Source organism: Actinia tenebrosa, unplaced genomic scaffold (genome assembly GCF_029948245.1).
Source record: "Actinia tenebrosa isolate PJP-AT-01 unplaced genomic scaffold, QUT_ActTen_1.0 PGA_scaffold1__47_contigs__length_23844297, whole genome shotgun sequence".
NCBI lineage: Eukaryota > Metazoa > Cnidaria > Anthozoa > Actiniaria > Actiniidae > Actinia > Actinia tenebrosa.
In genome coordinates, this window is record NW_028292578.1 from 19,975,813 (window position 1) to 19,995,911 (window position 20,099).

At 39.2% G+C, this 20,099-nt stretch overlaps 1 protein-coding gene across 2 annotated transcripts; it reads left to right on the top strand.

Annotated features, from left to right (window-relative positions):
- The first annotated feature begins 105 nt into the window (after positions 1–105).
- Positions 106–20,087, top strand: LOC116292633 (HBS1-like protein). 2 transcript variants are annotated; one of them, XM_089032533.1, is made up of 21 exons: positions 109–281; positions 923–988; positions 1,578–1,757; positions 2,259–2,390; positions 3,316–3,360; positions 7,165–7,396; positions 7,935–8,016; positions 8,704–8,770; positions 8,886–8,967; positions 9,304–9,387; positions 9,864–9,981; positions 10,495–10,641; positions 11,116–11,190; positions 11,788–11,905; positions 12,237–12,305; positions 12,730–12,834; positions 16,462–16,552; positions 16,986–17,094; positions 18,717–18,817; positions 19,402–19,546; positions 19,941–20,087. In XM_089032533.1, exons 1-21 carry the CDS (start codon positions 239–241, stop codon positions 19,947–19,949), a joined length of 2,100 nt encoding a protein of 699 aa, XP_088888659.1. In that variant the 5' UTR covers positions 109–238; the 3' UTR covers positions 19,950–20,087. The 2 variants fall into 2 exon arrangements, with proteins under 2 accessions (XP_088888658.1, XP_088888659.1); XM_089032532.1 differs by lacking the exons at positions 7,165–7,396; positions 7,935–8,016; positions 8,704–8,770; ... (11 more) ...; positions 19,402–19,546; positions 19,941–20,087 and adding an exon at positions 4,043–6,518 and having other exon boundaries at positions 106–281.
- The last annotated feature ends 12 nt before the right edge of the window (positions 20,088–20,099 follow it).

Genomic DNA, 20,099 nt, shown 5'->3' on the forward strand with positions numbered 1-20,099 from the left:
TAACCGTCTTCTTTCTTTCTTTCTTTCTTTCTTTCTTTCTTTCTTTCTTTCTTGTTTCACAATTTGACATGGAGGTCTGGCTCTAGCTCAGAAACCCCACCAAAGCGAGGCTATCTTCCCTTCCAAGATGGCCGCCGTGTTGGTTCAGCGAAACTACCAGACTCACCAACAAAAACCTAACAAAAACACAGAAATGACTCATTACAGACCCCAATAATAATACAGCAAAAACTACAAAATGTCCAGGCATAGAAATGTTAGAAATTATGCCTACGAAGATGGTAAGGAAGGGTACATTTTAACGAAATAATGTAGTTAGGTCTAAAACTTGTACACCTTGTGAATAGCGCTTCTCGTACAAATTTTAGTTATTTTAAGGCTCTTATCCAAATCTTTAAATCGTTTTTGATGTTTATTTATTTTCCTGGCTATTGATTTTTATGGTATTTTGGTATTTTAAGCTTTAAACTAGAATTTTTAGCTGTAATGCAAGAGTTTTTGTTTTTCTCTTTTAGCTTCATTTTCAGATTTCTCAGAGCTTTTTTCATTCAAACTTACTCGTATTTTGTATTCCTTGTTCATAGTAAACAGTTAACTGTTATCATTAGTCTGATTAAATTTTATTCATAAACGTTTTGTCATAATTTTATTTGATACATTTCTTCTGCGAAAAAGCATGTTGTGTATTTATTTTTGGACGTTATTAATTATGAATAAGATAATAACAAAGATTCGATGAATATCGTTTAGGAATAGTATTTTTCCTTGTTGTTGGTGAGAAACATTTTGTTTTACAAAAGATGATAGCAAATACATGGAAACCTTAGCAGTGACAAACAATGCATTGAACACCTAGATTCCAAGTCACGTAGTTGTCATGCTTACCCTTTAGTATCATTTTACTCTTTTTATTTCCCCCCAGAAATGTCAGAGGATGTATATGGGCATTCTGTGGAAGAGCATGATATGTGTGTGTCACCTTCTACTGGTAAGAAGAAAATGAACATGGGGGACATAAAAGAACCTGTTGAATTATTGGAATTATTTATATGGGAAGCGCTCGCCTCTCAACAATGCGACCCAGGTTCAAGACCTGCTGTGCTTGGTGTCGTATGTGAGTAGGGTTGCTTGTTGGTTCTCTCCTGTGCTTTGAAAATTTTCCGGGTTCTCTGGTTTTCCTCCCTCCACGAAAATCAGCTTCTAAATTCCAATTGAAAACACCAAACTTTTCAACAGCACATGCATGTGAAATGTCACGGAAATGCCTTGATTGACCAAATCCATTGTTTTCCCTTTTCAGACCACATGTCATTCCCTATAGTATCATTTCTTTGTTTAACAGTTATGTATGCGAAGAGACATGAATATGAATACCACTCAAAAAAAGAAATCTATTTTCAAGAGAATGACACGTTGTCTGAAATGGGCAAAATATTGTGCCCAAGTGGATTAGGTCCATTGACATCCACCAAAACCTACTTGATTCTTACCATAATTCCATACTTGCTATTGAGAACTACTACTGTAGTAATAATAAATATAAATTAAATGGATGGTATTTCCCAATTCAATTTCAGCCCAGCAGTTCATGTATAACCGTGGTAATGATAACGAACAGTCCAACCTATTCAGTAACTACATGAGTGGTAGGTTTGGAAGTGTTGAGGAAGAAGAAGAGGAAGAGCAGTTGGAGGAAGAAGATCATCTTAGTAACTCCCAAGATTATAGACGACCACAGTTAGATCCTATAAGTGAAGGTATGATGTTCTTTATTTTTTATTTTATTAATGAGGCCCCGTCCACACTATGCCGGATAAATTTGAACCTGCAACTTTCACACCGAAAAAAAAGTTTTCCGTCCACACATGAAAATGGAGAAAATTTTTCCCGTCCACACTAGTCTGATCAGAGGCGGCAAAAACGCTTCATTGCACATCTGAGCATGTGCATCGAAGCTGAAATTGAGCCTGCGGTGAATTTTTAGCCTCTCTGCCATGTTCCCATGACAATCATGATGTCATTGTATTTGAAAATTTTGGATATTTTCAAATTGTTCCACTCTGGGGACTGTATTCGAAAAAATTCATTTTCGGTGAAGAATTTTTCTGGATTCTCCCGGACTAGTGTGGACGTAGGCCAAACCAACTGAATAAAAATTTGGATTCAAATTTATCTGGCATAGTGTGGCCGGGCCTGAGATAATTTTGATTTTCATATTGAGATTTTCCAGACCAAATTATTTGTATTTTTTCCCACAGCCAAACTGTCGTCATGTCTGGATCAACTACAATCTATCTTGGGTGATGACTGCCATGAGCCAACGGCTGTAGATGCCATACTCAAATTTAACTTTGATGCCGAGAGGGCTTTGGATTATATATTTTCTAAAGGTATCACTGACAATACATACTTGACGTATATTAGCCCACCTTGATAATGTGGTTCCATACAGTATATGGATGCAATATATATACAAAACAATGACACCCTAGTCATCTTATCATAACTGTATTATACTGATCTGAGTTGGTGTCTATAATGATGCCTTTGTGAGACTCTTTTGTATTGTTTCACTGGTCTGCTATTATTGCAGGGTATGATGGAAGGTAATAATCAATATGTCATATCCATTTACTCATTTTTTATTATTACATTAATTTAATAAGTTCATTTTATTATTCGTTTGTTCATTCATTTTTTATTTCTGGCAATTGGTGATATGTGATTTTTACCAATTCTTATTATTTCATTCCCTTTTATTCATTTATTAACATTGTCATAATATTATGCTTTTGTTTATTATGATGGGATGATATTTAATCATTTCTATTATTTCATTCTTATTTGTTCATTATTTCGTTCATTCATTTGTTCCTTTGTTCGTTCATTCATGCATTTATTCACATCATCCTTATTTATTATATTTCAATTAGTATATGTAATAGGACTCCATGCTGTCCAATTAAAAAATAATTGGAAGATGAAAATTCCAAGGACTGACAAAATTGGATGAGGCCGTAGTCCGAGTCCAATTTGGCAGTCGGAGGAATTTTTCAAGTCTAATTATTTCTTGATTGGGGAGCATGAAATCCCATTACCTATTAATTATATAGCTGCCTAATTAATCCCATATCAACAAGACCTGTCCAATTAAGAAAATAATTGGACAGTTACCTATATGGGATTAATGAGAAGCTGTATAATTAAATGACATACTACCTAATGGAAGTTATTAAGTTCTTAATGGAAGTTATGCATGAAGCCCTAGGGCAATAAAGACTGAAAGAAAGTATTCCTTTTTCTTTTATTTTGAAGAAAACAAGAAAGAGAGCAGCCAGAAGAAGACACCCAAAAAACAAGGTCAGTATAATAAAGAAATCAGGTGTGTTGTTTACTGGTTTGAGACAACATGTCATTTCCTTGAGCAGGGCTTAAAATAAAGGCCAGGCATTGGACAAGGTCTGCCTAGAATTGTAACTCGTGCAGTCAAATATTTGCCTTGCTGGTCATTTTGACCAGTAACGTTGACCCAGAAATGAGGTATGACTGAGCTAAAACTAGTTCGGCCAGTCATCATGACCAGCGAAATTTGTCCAGCGACATGAGCGGCAGTTTCATTGGCAGTTTTATTGCAAGCAGAAATCGCACATGTAAAAAGTCTGAGATTTTCGGTGTAATAAAATCACTGCGAAGTTGCACTACATTTCAAGCATGTTCAAAATTGCAGCAATAAAATTGCAAGTGACTCATGTCATGCGACAAAATTGCTAGTGTAATCTAGCCTATAGAAAAGTTTTTCCTTTGGGAAGTGAAATCTCTTGTCATTCACAAAAATCACATCCATCTCCTTAAACATGGCTGCCATGAAAAATTGCAAAAGGAAAAAAAAAAAAAACCAGTTGCTCTTTTAAATGAAATACTGAAACAAAATATTAAGACCAAATATTGAACTAACAACAAAAGTCTAATTTAATGCCTTTGTTATCCTTCCTTTTCATGTTCTCTTCTCGTCATTTATTTTCTATGGCAACAATAAGGTAAGATGCTAATTTGTATAAAAAATTGTTAAAGAAAAATATAGCAACAAAGTCTGTAAACAACCAGAGAGAAGCAAAAATAGGTGGCTTGCAGCATGCTAAAACAAATTGTCAGAGTAATGAATATAACAATTGTATATCTGATGGAAGCTCTCTGCTCTCTATGCCTCTAAGTAGTATCATGATAGAGGGTAGAGAGAACTCTATTAATGAGGTAAAGGCTGCTAATACATCAAAGAATCAGTTGCCTTTTATGCCTCTTGGAAGTGTTCTGGCTGGAAGCCACCAGGCAGAAGAACAAACAGCAAAAGAAAAGCTTTTTCAGGAGTCTTGCTTTACTCTGAGCAGCCTGTGTGACAAAATTGGTTCTGGAGGTATGTCGTCCTCTACATCTTTGTCTGGCCTAGCCAAGCATCATGACGAATCTACCAGACCAAAACCTGTTGGTTTACGTGGGATTTCCCTCCAAGAATTAGCAAATCAGACGTCATCTCCTCTTACGAATAAGAGTCATTCATCTAATGAACCTGTAGATATGTTGACCTCTACATCTTTGTCTGGCCTAGCTGAGCAACATGATGAATCTGTCAGACCAAAATCTGTTGGTTTACCTGGGATTTCTCTCCAAGAATTAGCAAATCAGATGCCATTATCTACCACAAAGATGAGTCATTCATCTAATGAACCTGTAGATATGTTGACCTCTACATCTTTGTCTGGCCTAGCCAAGCAACATAATGCATCTACCAGATCAAAACCTGTTGGTTTACATGGGATTTCTCTCCAAGAATTAGCAAATCAGATGCCATTATCTACCACAAAGATGAGTCATTCATCTAATGAATCTGTAGATATGTTGACCTCTACATCTTTGTCTGGCCTAGCCAAGCTACATGACGAATCTACCAGACCAAAACCTGTTGGTTTACATGGGATTTCTCTCCAAGAATTAGCAAATCAGATGACATTATCTACCACAAAGATGAGTCATTCATCTAATGAACCTGTAGATATGTTGACCTCTACATCTTTGTCTGGCCTAGCCAAGCTACATGACAAATCTACCAGACCAAAACCTGTTGGTTTACCTGGGATTTCTCTCCAGGAATTAGCAAACCAGATGTCATCTCCTCTTACGAATATGAGTCAGTCATCGAATGAACCTAAAGACATGTTGGCTTTGACATCATTATCTAGTTTGGCCAAGCGGCATGATGAATCTACCAAAGAAAAACCAAAGGTTCAACCTGGAATTTCTCTCCAGGAATTAGCCAAGCAAAAGCCCCCTGACTACCCAAATCAAGACAGACAGTTCCCAACAACTAGTCATAACGCAATGGATGTAGATATGTCTAGTCTTGTTGGTAGGGAACCTCAGGGGAACACCAATAGAGCGCTCACATTTGATCAAAATACTCAAGGATCGACCAAAGACAGGCTCTTTACAACATCATTGTCTGGTCTTGCATCTTTGTCATTAGATTCAAACACCTCTAAGAAGAGTCTGAAAACCTCAGGAATGAACCATGGGCCATCAGGGAAGAATATCTCTGCAGCATCTGTGTCAAGTATTCTTTCAGATGGTCGCAATTCAAGGCATGGGATTGATTCCTTGGAGCAATCACTTTTGTACACAAAACAAGATAAGAAACAAGTACAAGGCTCTAGATGTGAAGAAAAGTTTAAGAAAGTTATTCCCAAGTCTATGAAGAAGAAGAGGACCCACAAAATATCCAAGAGTTCTTTGATGTTAATGCACCCAAGCTTGTTTGCTCAGACTCTATGCTATGAAACCAAAAGAAAGCACTCTATTCCAGATCATTTGAAGTCCAAGAAATTATGCACTTCAGGATACCATATTAACAGCGAAGTAACAGCTTTTCACTTTTCGTCGCCTTCACCAGATGACATCATCAAGATGAAACAACAGCAAAGATTTGGAGTTGAACAGAAAGCATAAAACATGTTTGAAATTTTTTAAATAAATTTTTCTTCCTAACATAAGGATAGCATCCAGGGGGGTGGATAAGGTGGCTGGCCATGGCCACACCCTTTGGAATTTTGTATTAACCACTGTCTGGTTTAAGAAAATAATTTTGAAGACTTTATTTTATTAAGATATTTAGAAAGTAAATGATTTGTAGAAAGTCAGAGCATTTAAGTGATGTCAGCAGTTCCTTCAGTTCAATCATTGGGAACATTATTCACTTTATTTTAGCGATTTTTGTAAGCAGTTGGACCCGGAAATACGTCATGATTTAAAATCTCTATTGTGATTGGATATTACATAATTGGATATCGGATCATTCAAAGGCAAGAGATTTTTTGTACAGCCCGAGTGTCGATCCATCCTTTTTATATTTCTATTAGTACTATTAATTGTAAGTACCATTTCATGATATAAGATGTACATATTATATGTACATGTTATAGTATGTAAATTCACAAACCAAGGCAATAAAATTGTATCTATATATGGCATAGTGTATATATAAACTTTGTGGACCATTTTGGCTTGGTCGTAGACCATTTACCATAGCCGTGCCATATTTTACAGTAGCCTTAAACTACGATTGGATTAATTGCTGGACGACAATAGGAAGCAATTTTACGGCATTCCGTACTGTGTACTTGTTGTAAGCGCCGGTACGGTGGATATGGAGGTAGAGTTGGTGTAGCGTACGGCGGAGATGGAGATAGGGATTTGGAGGGGATGGGAGGGATGGGATAGGAGAGATAGGGAGATGGGATGAGATTGGATGATTTTGAGTCACAAACCAAGGCAATAAAATTGTATCTACTTATAGCGTAGTGTATGTATAAACTTTGTGGACCATTTTGGCTTGGTCGTAGACCAATTACCATAGCCGTGCCATATTTTACTGTAACCTTAAACTACGATTGGATCAACTACTGGACAACAATAGGAAGCAATTTTACGGCATTAAGTACTGTGTACTTGTCGTAAACCCCGGTACGGCGGAGATGGAGTTAGAGATGAGAGGGGATGGGATAGAAGAGATAGGGAGATGGGATGAGATGGATGGGAAAATATTAAGATAAAATAGTGACTGATGAGTGGGATGACAGCCAAAGGTGACTCGTATCTAAATCTTATGAAAATCAGACACAGCTAGTTATGTACCGCCCGACAGCACCACAGCTCGACCACGAGTACCTGAGCAGCCAGTCACGGTAGCAGCGGCAGCCGCCAGTAATTTACCAGACTTTTTCAGCAAGAATGTAGTCTCCAGACTAAATCACAGCAGTAGTGCCAGTAGTACGAAACGTAGCCAGTCGTCTAATGTGGTGATTGGATTTTCTACTCCCGTATCACCAAAGAGTAGATCCTCTTCAAGGTATGTTGATGATGGTGATGGTGAAGGTGGTGATGGTGGTAGTGATGGCGATGGCGATGGCGATGGCGATGGCGATGGCGATGGCGATGGCGATGGCGATGGCGATGGCGATGGCGATGGCGATGGCGATGGTGATGGTGATGATAATGGTGATGATGATGGTGATGATAATATTGATGATAATGTTGATGATGATGGTGATGATAATAATGATGATGATGATGAAAATGATGATGATGATAATGATGATAATGGTGATGATGATGAGGATAATGATGATGTTGATGATAATGGTGATGATGATGATGAAAATGATGATAATGGTGATAATGATAATGATGGTGATGATAATGGTGATGATGATGATGATGATATGATGTTGATAAAACTAATTCAAATACAAAACCCAAACAAGTTGTCCAACGGAAAAGTGCTATCCATTAGATAAAGTAATATGATAAAATCCGGTGGATAGTGCTTATCCAGGCTTCGTACGAATGCGCTGTTACCAACGTTAAATGCTTTTTATTTACTGTAGTTCGCCAGATAATACGCAGACTGCATCTGAAGTTGATGCGTTTAAGTCACCCGAGCAACAAAAAGCCAAACCAGCAAAACAGGTTGGTGTCCCCAGTCCTAATCCATTTATTCAGCATTCCAATTTGAGGAAAAAACTGACTAGGTCGAGTTGGATTGCTTTAGGGACATATTTCGAAGATATCGTATTTCGACCCAGTTTTTAGTCCTCCTAATGCCTATGACCTCAGAATAGCTAATAGAGACCTTATAAGGAGATCATGACATCCTCCAGTGTCGGCACCTTGCTCCCCTCGGGACTCTTATAATCACTAATAACACCCAGGGATTAGTGAAAGTAAAAGGTTGTTTGTATTAGCAGGGCCGTGTCATAATGGTGGGGTGTCCATATTAGCAGGGCCCTGTTATAATAGCGGGGTGTCCGTATTGGGGGCAATATCCTCCATATCAGACTTGCAACTAACCCCTGCTTTTGGCCAAATTCACGTCAACTTTAAACAGTAACCAAGGGTAATAGAGAGACTCATTTATTCCTAGCTCTACCCTACCATGTACTATTCTTTTAGCAATAGTCCCGTTCACAGTTCCCTGCGCCATCTTGCAATGATAGAGACCTTTTTTTAACACCTTGAACAATTATTCACACGTGTCTATTATTGCGAGCTCACTGTTCATCTCACTTCAATGCAAAGGCACGGCTACCTTTCGAGATGGCGTAGGGAACTGTGAACGGGACTATTGTTTCGCTAACACTTCTTATTGTTTCCCAGATCGACGCACAAGCAGAATATGAAAAACGCCAGCAGGGCAAAGACTTATTAAACCTCGTAGTAATCGGTGAGTGTAGTCGTGAGTGTATCAGTTACTTTATATCAGCAGTTTTGGCAGAGTTTTACCACAGGCAGCCCAATCTCTTGTTCATCTAATCCATTGTACTCTTTATATCTTGCAGGTCATGTTGATGCTGGTAAAAGTACACTAATGGGTCATATGTTGTTCTTACTGGGTGATGTTTCTAAGAAAGCTATGCATAAGTATCCTAACCTCCAGAAAAACCTTCTTATTATCCATTCTAAATATAAAAACGCTTAATTCAAATCCAATCCAATATTGGCTTGTAAACAACTAAAATTATAATATGTCAAGGTTTCTCATCACTGCACATTTATGTTACTACTGTTTTCATTGCTATTAGCTGAACAATCTCGACCGTTAAAAGTAGGTTCCCATATACCTTTACGCACATTGTATTTGATCAATACTCACTCGCTCACCACCTAGAACGTAATGACCGACAAAATGGAGGACAATAAACACTTCTTGGTGTTTTAGTAGTAGAATATTGTAATATGATTCTTAATCAAGCCAAGATATGAAACTGAATCCAAGAAGGCTGGTAAAGCATCATTTGCATATGCCTGGGTGTTGGATGAAACAGGAGAAGAAAGGGAAAGGTAGGTTTGAACCAGTACATCATGCTTACCATGGTGATGGCTGATCATGAATGATGATAGTTGATAAAGATTCTGATGCTGATGCTGCTGATTGTGATGATGATGCTGCTGATGATGATGGTGATGATGTTGTTGCTGCTGCTGCTTATGTTGCAGATGTTACTGATGATGATGGGGATGATGATGATGTTGCTGCTGCTGATGTTGAAGATGTTACTGATGATGATGATGCTGATGATGATGATGTTTCTGTTGTACATGTTCATGATGCAGCTCCAGAAACAGCTGATGATTATGATATTTTATTCATTACTTTATGATAATGAGTCGATAATCATGTTGGTTATTCTGTTACTGCTCTTGATGGCAATAATGATGATGACTAAAAATGATAAGAATGCTTCTTTTTGCAATCAGGATGGTTGATAAAGCCATCAAAATCAGCTAAAAGAAAGTGTTTATTTGTCGTTTTTAAGGGGCATCACGATGGACGTCGGCCTAACACGGTTCGCCACCAAGTCTAAAGTCATTACTCTGATGGATGCTCCTGGACATAAGGATTTTATACCCAATATGATTACAGGCGCAGCACAGGTACTCACAATACATCCATGCCTTAACACCTGAATGGGTTTTTGGTATGAATAGAGGGAACCCATGGTGCTGACTTGCAGCAATTACAGTATATGCATGCCCTAATATTTAAATGGCTATCCATATGAATGGTTTTTAATGGAGCAACTTACGGTACTGACTTTGCAGTATGTACAAGCTACGCAGTATGCCGTAGCATTCAAATGGCTTCCTGTACGAATGCTTATTGGTATAAATGGAGAAACCTTGACCCGAGTTGCAATATGCACATTGTGTATGCCACAACAATGAAATGGCTTCCTATACGAATGCTTATTGGTATGAATGAAGAAACCTTGAACTGAATTGCAACATGCACATTGTGTATGCCACAACATTGAAATGGCTTCCCATAAGAATGTTTTTTTTTTTTTGTAGGGTGCCATACAATTTCAAAATTCCTTACATTTCCAGGGATTTGTTAAAAAGGTGTTGGTTTCCCCTTCAATATTAATCTTTTCTTTTCTGTTTCAGGCTGATGTTGCAATCCTGGTAGTAGATTCTAGTACAGGAGAGTTTGAGGCAGGTTTCGAGGCTGGGGGTCAGACCAGAGAACACGCGCTATTGGTCAGGTCTCTAGGCGTCACACAGATCGTAGTCGCTGTCAACAAACTCGACAACGTAAGATAAAACTTCAGTAATTCATTGAATCTTAAGACCTTTAAATTTTATCGCTACCTGAAACAACCTCTGGGCTGATATAAGTCAGGGCACATCTAACTCACAGATCAAATTGGAATTAAGCTTGTTAGGTTTCGTGGAGGTAAGAAAACCAGAAAACCTGGAGTAAAACTCTGGAAGCAAGGGAAAGTTTAGAACCTAGCGGTGAGAGGTGAACGCACTACCGCTACGCCTTCTCGCGAGGAAATTGAGGGTATTACTCACACCTCTCACCTCAGGAGTCTTGAGTTCGATTCCTGGACTAAGTATCTCATGTGAGTAGATGTGAGTAGAGTTTGAATGCAACTTGCACCTTGACTCCTCCACAGGCTACTCTCGGTCTTGAACAACACAGGACTCCCAAAAAGGGTAAAGTGATCCATTGATACAAAGACACCATTTGGTCTTACCGTGATTAATGTTTTGCTGTTTCAGGTGGATTGGAGCGAAGAACGATATTTATACATTGTGGGAAAGCTAAGACTGTTTCTTAAACAAGTTGGATTTAAGGTACGACCAAGTAGAGAACACTAAGATAATCTTTAAGCTTGGGCGTAATGTTTTTCCATTTCAGTCAACGTGTCATTCCCTTGAGTATTAATTCTTTGTTTAACGGTTGTGAAGAAGGGAAGGCACGTATGGATACAACTCAAACAAAGAGTCTTATTCTCAAGAGGGTGACACGTCGTCTGAAGTCGGAAAACATTATGCCTTAGCTTAAAAGATCTATTTAGATCGAATCCCCCTATTCCTCTTGGCCAATGTTTGAGGTTGGCTTTTGTTAATTTGATCAAGAGAGAAATACTAGTGACTCTAACCCCGTGGGAGAGGCTAGGGGGTGGAGGACCTCACCCCTCATCCCTCGGGGTTCTATATTCATTTCCAGTGAGCTTGAATCGCTTACCTCCCATCGCTCCCTCTCCTCTCCTCTCCTCTCTCCATTCCCCCTCGTCTCCCCCTCCACAGGAACCCACACCTCCCCCTCCCCCCAATTTCCCAATTTGGGCCGCTACGCAGGCTAGCATCCTTCGACCCAAACAACCTTCTATGAAATAGGTGTATAAATAGAAGCTTGAGGATTGGATCTAACAATGTTTTCACTTGAAGGATTCTGATGTAGGGTACGTGCCGTGCAGTGGTCTATCGGGTGAGAATCTCGTCAAGCAATGTACAGAAGACAAGCTGAAAAAATGGTACAAGGGGCCTTGTCTCTTAGACAGGATAGGTACGTGATCAAAAAAGACGTGCCAAGGGGAAAAAATTATTATTATTATTCCTAAAGGACGATTCACACGCAACATGCTTGCGCCAAGTTTTATCTGTCATTTAAGGTCGTTATTGTTCGATTTATTGTTCGACAGGTGTGAGAAAAAATGTACTGTGTAAATCATATAGTTTAAGGAAGTCTATCAGAAAAAGGGATTTTAAAATGGCTGAAAGACAGGTTTTCGTGGTTCAACTGAAAGCAAAAGAGTCAGTCACCGTGACTTCTCAGAACGCATGAGCAGGACCCGAAATACGAAAAACTTATTTTTTTGTTATGTTTTTATTGACAGACGATTTCAAACCTCCTAAACGAGACATGGATAAGCCATGGCGATTCTGTGTATCAGATGTCTATAAAGGTAAGTCACTTGTTCACAGGAAGCCCAAACTATGGGCCGCCTCTCGGCAATGCGACTCGGGTTCAATTCCCTTGTTTAGTGTCGAATCGGAGAAGAGTTACTCCTTGTTTTCTTGTGCTTCGAGGGTTTTTCTCTGAATTCTCTGGTTTTTCCTCATTCCCCCAAAAAACTTTAAAATTGCAATTCGATTTGGTGTTGCAAACATAAAATACAAGAAGACTGAGCAATTACTCAAGGAAATTAAGTCCCTCTAAACACAACTGTGCATAGGCTAATCAGTCTCATTGAAGTTTATTTGACCCCTCATATTATGTTGTTTCTAAGATCTGGAGCAGGGATAATCCAGAATCGGGCTCCCTGTGTATAGGGTAATAAGTATTCAACGCTAAAGCCTTTATTTTACGCCTTATGTTGTATTCTCTAGGACTGGGAGCAGGGATTAACCTAGCCGGGAAGATGGTAGCTGGCAGTGTTCAGAATGGCAATAGGGCGCTAGTTATGCCAGTAGGAGTAAAGGGAATGGTTAAAGGTTAGTACATTTGCAATTCACATAAATGATCATTATTATTAGAGCGCTTTCCATATTTCTGCGCCGCCAGAAATTCCAGACGCGGCGCAGAAGTATGAAAGCAAGGAATAGAAGCTCGAAAAGCGCTCACTTAATCTTCGGAAGACTACCTTTTTCATTTTATTGGGGGTGGGGGCTGAGAGATTCGTTCTAATATCTTTTTAAATGGTTGTAGTCTTCCCCTTTTCACTCATAAGTTATTTTGTCAAAAAAAGGTAGACCCCCAAAAATAGTTTTATAGTTTTTCATAGTTTTTTACCGATTACCCTCCCTTCCGAAGACCCAGCGCCCCCTCACTCTAATGAAAAAAGGACCCTCCCTTAGTCTTTACGGCTAGCAGGGAAAGTATACCCTCTAGATGAATCAATGAATACATCCCCTGTATCTCTAATAGACCTTCCCTTCTTATTCTCTTGTCCAAACACCTCGTTCCTAGACGTCAAATCAGTAACAGTCTTGTAGAACGACTTGGTATTCGTCCATTCAGACGACAACTCCATTTCGCTGAGAGTCCCACACGAGTAGGATTTTTTGAGCCCTACTCCTTCTATTTCTAGCCAGTCGTTTGAGTTTTTGTTCTCGTTGTCTTGTAGATATGAGATCCTTTTTATCGGTTGTTTTGCCGGTTTGCGATAGCTTGTTGCTATTTGATCTTTATATTTTTCGAAGAGAGCTGGTAATGTTTGCTTTATTGATAGTCCTGTTAAGATAGAAAGTCAGATGAAATGTTTATTTTGAGGTATACATTTCTGCTTGATTCTAAGGGTTTTGACGGGAAAATAACGCGGCGCTCTTATTTTTCCCTTTCGCGCCAAAAACTGCAAACTTGTCAAAAATGGATTTAACGAAATTCAAGTCTGTTCATATTTAGGTTTCTGTGCTCATAAAAAAGGTATGAGCCTGAGAAAACAGACGTACTTTCGTATAGAAGAAATGAAAGGAGAGAGGAAGCAAGAAAAGAAGGATTGAAGGAAGGAAAGGAGGGAGAAAGGGACGGAGGGGGAAAGGAAAAATCCAATAAGAAATGTTTTCTTGTTACCTGTTGTACTGGCAATGCTGCTATTCGAGGATAACGAAGTTTTGCTGTCTTTTTTCTTTGGTTTCGCCACCTTCAGTGGAACATTGACAAGGTTCTTGCATAACTCTGGAAACTTCAATCTGAAATTCAATATGTTAACTAAGCATGATCATTTCACAATTCATTTCTCTACTCAGAATAACTAATGATAAGAAAATATTCTCATCATTCTCTTTATTTTGATATTTTGTCATTGCATTTTTCATCATCATCAGCAGCAGCAGCAGCAGCATCATCAGTCATCAATCCGCATATCATCCATCTTCATCATGTATCGTAATTATAATCCTTAGCATCAAATCAGCAACATCATCAACGGCATTGCTAACAACATTTTCATTATCTCCATACCAGTCATTATCATCACCACAATTCATTATGAACGCCATTAACATCTTTATCCTCATCACTACCACCAACGTTATAATCATCACCACCACAGGAACGAATTAGGATCTTAAGCAAGACAGGAAGAGGGGATGCGTACGTCTCACATGGAGTGAATCTTGCCTAGATCTACCGTAACATTATCGTTACCACGCATCATAATGAAAGGCATACCTAAATTGTGCTGATACATCGATTCCCCTCGTTTCCACATCCGCATTTCTCCACTCGTTTACCGTCCTGAACTCTCTCCTATCTCTTATCGTGTCACTAGCCTTCCCGCTCTCGCGAAGAATTCTCTCACACCTGTCATGTCCATATTTGACAGCTAACATCATGGCTGTCTCACCGTGATCATTTACCCTGTCGACTCCAATCCCATACTTTCGCATCTCTTTGACTAGTCTAGTTACCAGTGACGTATTTCCGGCGGAAGCTGCGTAATGCAATGGTGTGTTTCCTTCACAATCAGCTTCAAAGTAATCCACTTCGCGTTCCTTTAGAATCAGCCTAACCAGCGGTAATCGCTGTTTGACGCATGCGTAATAGAATACTGTAAAGCCTTGGTCGTTTTTACACTGAACATGCGCACCAAAGTCTAGAAGGATTTGTGCATATCGAGTCGCTAGTGATTGGTTCTCAATATCACAGACTAAGTGCAGTGGAGTGCGCATGCGTGAGTCTCTTTGATTGACATTAACTCCATTGGTCGTCAATAGCTTGATCTGGCGCGTGTGTTGCTGTTGAATGGCTTGGTGAAGTAACGACATTCTTGTCTTCCCCTAGAAATCACCTTCTGAGGTCTTTCCTGCAACAAACCGAAAAAACCACAATAACAAAAGCTCTAAAATAACGCGTGGTCTGGTCGGTGGATATGAGAAATGTTGACAGTCTGTTCATTAGGTCTTGATTATTAATTTTTTCACTTATAAACGAAGGAGGAAAACGGACGCCGTTTAGTCAATGTCATTAAAGTACTTTTCGATAATTTGCTGGGGAAAAAAATACACTGTACCCCTTCTCTTGAATTTCATATCCATTTGTCTAACCATTTGTCTCAAGACAAAATTTTTTGTTTTTATATTTATTTCAATTTATTATTTACATTTTATGGCCTTCTGTTTTAAATAGTACATGTAAGACGCTTTCAAGGAACTAGTTTCTATAAGTTACTATAAGTTTCTAAAAGTTACAGTAATATTGGGAATCCTCGCTTCAAAATTTTACATTTATTTTGAATTTTTGGACTTTCCTTTCGTCTTATTTTTCCATTGTTATACTCTTGCTATCGACTGAAGATAAGATTGAACCCTCTACTCACTTTACTCGATTGGTATCGCGGTTTTTTCTCTGATTCGTGTGAGAAATAAAAAATACAATATCCTAATATATAAACTTAACTTTACTGAATTTCTAATAAAAATCCAAAATATAATAGCGTACTTAATATAACTTCTGTAATAATTATATTTATTAGATATCTGTGGGAATAGTAAGTTGATTTTTTCTTAAAGCGGTTATTAGTTTTTCACTACCAAGATATCCTCGCAAATAAATATAACTTTTTTAATCGTAGCCCAAAATTTGTCCTATAAAAATACATTATGTTTGTGATACAAGATATTATTTTTACGTCAGTTAAATAATTTTGATTTTCCTTAACATTTCTACTGTAAACAGGACTTACCTTTTCGTCTCAGGAGAGAAAAAGATGTCGTTCAGTACAAACAAACAGAATTTTACTCTCGCTTCAGTGTACCTATTTGTGGTTGTTTTCTAAAGAGAGACATAGTTTATGTACTTCATTGACACATTTTCTCGGTCATTAACTGGTCAGTCATTACAGTAGAACATAATGGTAATTAGGACAAAGCGGTTAGATGTAACACAAATAGTGAATGCGTTTTGGAGGCGCCTGACTAACAATTAAAAATTATATTTTTATAATGTTGAAAATTGAAAAAAAAAAATTATTTCTTGTTGATACTCATGTCTGTCTGTCCGTCTAGAAGGAGAGGGAAGGAGAAGAGTACTGGGGATTACAAGGGGATGTTCAAAGTAGAATTCCTGAAAGGTATCTTCTAGTTCAATTCAATAACTTTTTTTCATTTTGATTCTTTCAGCTTTGACGCTTCATGATGAGCCCAAAACCTGGGCATGCGCGGGGGATCACGTGACCTTATCTTTAGCTGGTGTGGACGCTATTCATGTTGGGTGAGAGTACTGATTTTTTTCAATCAAGCAGTCCAGAAGTCTTTGTCATGACTAAGAATGACTGGTAAATTTTGAGAGACGTGTAGAAGACACTGGAGCTTTTTTTGTGAAGGGAGTTTAAAAGAAATTTATGAATCCTAGGAAAATGTTCAAAACTGACTATTGTCGATTCAAGTGGAAATCCTGGGGGAAGGGAGTGGAGAGAAAAAAAGGATATCCTCGAACGTTGCAGGTCAAACGAATTGAGATACGGTGGTTCATTCCTTCCTTTCTCTTCCTTCCTCTTTTCATTGCTTTTTTCCTTCCTTCCTTCCTTCCTTCCTTCCTTCCTTCCTTCCTTCCGTCCTTCCTTCCTTCCGTCCTTCCTTCCTTCCTTCCGTACTTCCTTCCTTCCGTCTTTCCTTTCTTAATTCAATCTTATTATTGTTCATAGGGTAGGGAGTATCCTTTGTGATCCCTCATTCCCAGTCAAGAGTACAACCAAAATCAAAGCCCGTATCATAGTATTTAATATTGACATTCCCATAACCAGAGGGTTTATGGTAAGTAATGAAATCAATATGGTACTTTAAATTCAAATTTTATCAAATGCTGAACAACCTCTGGGCTGATCAAATTCAGGGCACAGCTAACTCACAGATTGAACCCTGAAACAACCTCTGGACTGATCTAAGTCAGGGCACAGCTAACTCACAGATTGAACCCTGAAACAACCTCTGGGCTGATCTAAGTCATGGCATGGCTAACTCACAGATTGAACCCTAAAACAACCTCTGGGCTGATCAAATTCAGGGCACAGCTAACTCACAGATTGAACCCTGAAACAACCTCTGGACTGATCTAAGTCAGGGCACAGCTAACTCACAGATTGAACCCTGAAACAACCTCTGGACTGATCTAAGTCATGGCATGGCTAACTCACAGATTGAACCCTGAAACAACCTCTGGGCTGATCTAAGTCATGGCATGGCTAACTCACAGATAGAACCCTGAAACAACCTCTGGACTGATCTAAGTCAGGGCATGGCTAACTCACAAATCGAACCTTGAAATAACCTCTGGGCTGATCTAAGTCATGGCATGGCTAACTCACAGATTGAACCCTGAAACAACCTCTGGGCTGATCTAAGTCATGGCATGGCTAACTCACAGATAGAACCCTGAAACAACCTCTGGACTGATCTAAGTCAGGGCATGGCTAACTCACAAATCGAACCTTGAAATAACCTCTGGGCTGATCTAAGTCATGGCATGGCTAACTCACAGACCAAACCCTGAAACAACCTCTGGACTGATCTAAGTCAGGGCATGGCTAACTCACAAATCGAACCTTGAAATAACCTCTGGGCTGATCTAAGTCATGGCATGGCTAACTCACAGATCAAACCCTGAAACAACCTCTGGGTTGATCTAAGTCATGGCATGGCTAACTCACAGATTGAACCCTGAAACAACCTCTGGGCTGATCTAAGTCATGGCATGGCTAACTCACAGATTGAACCCTGAAACAACCTCTGGACTGATCTAAGTCAGGGCACAGCTAACTCACAGATTGAACCCTGAAACAACCTCTGGACTGATCTAAGTCAGGGCATGGCTAACTCACAGATTGAACCCTGAAACAACCTCTGGGCTGATCTAAGTCAGGGCATGGCTAACTCACAGATAGAACCCTGAAACAACCTCTGGACTGATCTAAGTCAGGGCATGGCTAACTCACAAATCGAACCTTGAAATAACCTCTGGGCTGATCTAAGTCATGGCATGGCTAACTCACAGACCAAACCCTGAAACAACCTCTGGACTGATCTAAGTCAGGGCATGGCTAACTCACAAATCGAACCTTGAAATAACCTCTGGGCTGATCTAAGTCATGGCATGGCTAACTCACAGATCAAACCCTGAAACAACCTCTGGGTTGATCTAAGTCATGGCATGGCTAACTCACAGATCAAACCCTGAAACAACCTCTGGGCTGATCTAAGTCAGGGCATGGCTAACTCACAGATTGAACCCTGAAACAACCTCTGGGCTGATCTAAGTCATGGCATGGCTAACTCACAGATAGAACCCTGAAACAACCTCTGGGCTGATCTAAGTCAGGGCATGGCTAACTCACAAATCGAACCTTGAAATAACCTGACGAAAAGGAATTTCTTTTTAGGTATTATTCCATTACCAAACCATGAGTGAACCGGCTAGCGTCAAGAAACTTCTTGCTCTACTAAATAAGAGCACCGGAGAAGTAGTCAAACGAAAACCAAGGTATAAAACACTGTTTTATTCTCAAGAAGTTGCTTCCACAATTGATGCAACAGATTCTATATCAATGAGAAACAGCACTGTCAGATACGGATTTGACGGCATCCATTCAACCAATGATACTGCGCGATCACCGCACAGCACGTTCCGTGAGTTTTTTCACAGTCAAAACAATTGTTTTAATGAGCGGTTTCCGTGTGTAAGCGAAAAAAATCGACGTGAACCGTGACCGCTCTAAAAGACGAATTTGTATTGGATGAATTGGCTCAGCGGATGTCGTCAATTCCGTGCCGCATTCCGAAACTTACGATGCTATGATGGTGTCGCGTGACGAAACTCCCGGCGAGTTAGCGAGTTCCACTTGGCCCCTAAAAGTCCTAGCTTCGTTCCAAGCTTCTTCATTTTAAACTTGGGCAACGACAGCCTCTCACGCAGACGTCATAGGCTTGTCACACAACGCTTCTTTCGCCACGAACGATGCGTGACAACCCTAAGGATGTCTGCATAGTAGACTAGTAACTAGCACAATATACTGTCATTTAGGATTTTTTTTGTATAGATCTTAAGATGTTGTATTAATATTTCAGGTGCTTGACCAAGAATTCCAACGCGGAGGTTGAAATCCACACCAGTAGGCCTGTGTGTGTTGAATTATACAAGGATTATAAAGACCTTGGTCGATTTATGTTACGATATGGCAACGAGACGATAGCTGCTGGGGTTATTACTGCGGTGAGTATTCCCCATGTACCCTAGTACCTTGCAACGGAAATCGTGGTGCAGCCCCCCACCTTTTTCCATCTGAAACAATATACTAACTACATGTAAATAGTTAATTGCTGTACATTTACTTTTTATTTCAAATTAACGAGACCCACAATGCCCTTTGGTCTTGGAATGCACTATTCAGTATGCAATATTCAGTATTCAACCTTTTTTGAAATAGCTGTATAATAGAGGTTCGCTTTACTTTAAATATATGGGACGAGCATATTTTGATATTCATGCAGCTAAAGGGTGTCCTCTGAATAGAGGGTCCTCTTAGGTTATCCCTACACTGAAACACCTAAAGAAAACGTTTGTGGAATCATGTATGAATATTTTTTTCCTATTTTTGTATTTCCAGGTCTTGTGAATCCATCTTATACATCTGACAGCACAGTATATTGCTCTAATGGAAAACAACACACTATCAAGCAGCTGCTAAAACCAAGCTGATTTTAACATCATAAATTTGCCAACAAATTTAATAGAATAAACAGTATTAAGTCCATTATCTGTGTCA

Excerpts from the sequence above, each read along its gene's own strand:
- LOC116292633 (XM_089032532.1), top strand. The coding sequence starts at position 239 with ATGTCCAGGCATAGAAATGTTAGAAATTATGCCTACGAAGATG. Across the intron at positions 1,758-2,258 it reads GTTAGATCCTATAAGTGAAG|CCAAACTGTCGTCATGTCTG; the intron begins GTATGATGTTCT and ends TTTTTCCCACAG. Across the intron at positions 2,391-3,315 it reads GGATTATATATTTTCTAAAG|AAAACAAGAAAGAGAGCAGC; the intron begins GTATCACTGACA and ends TTTATTTTGAAG.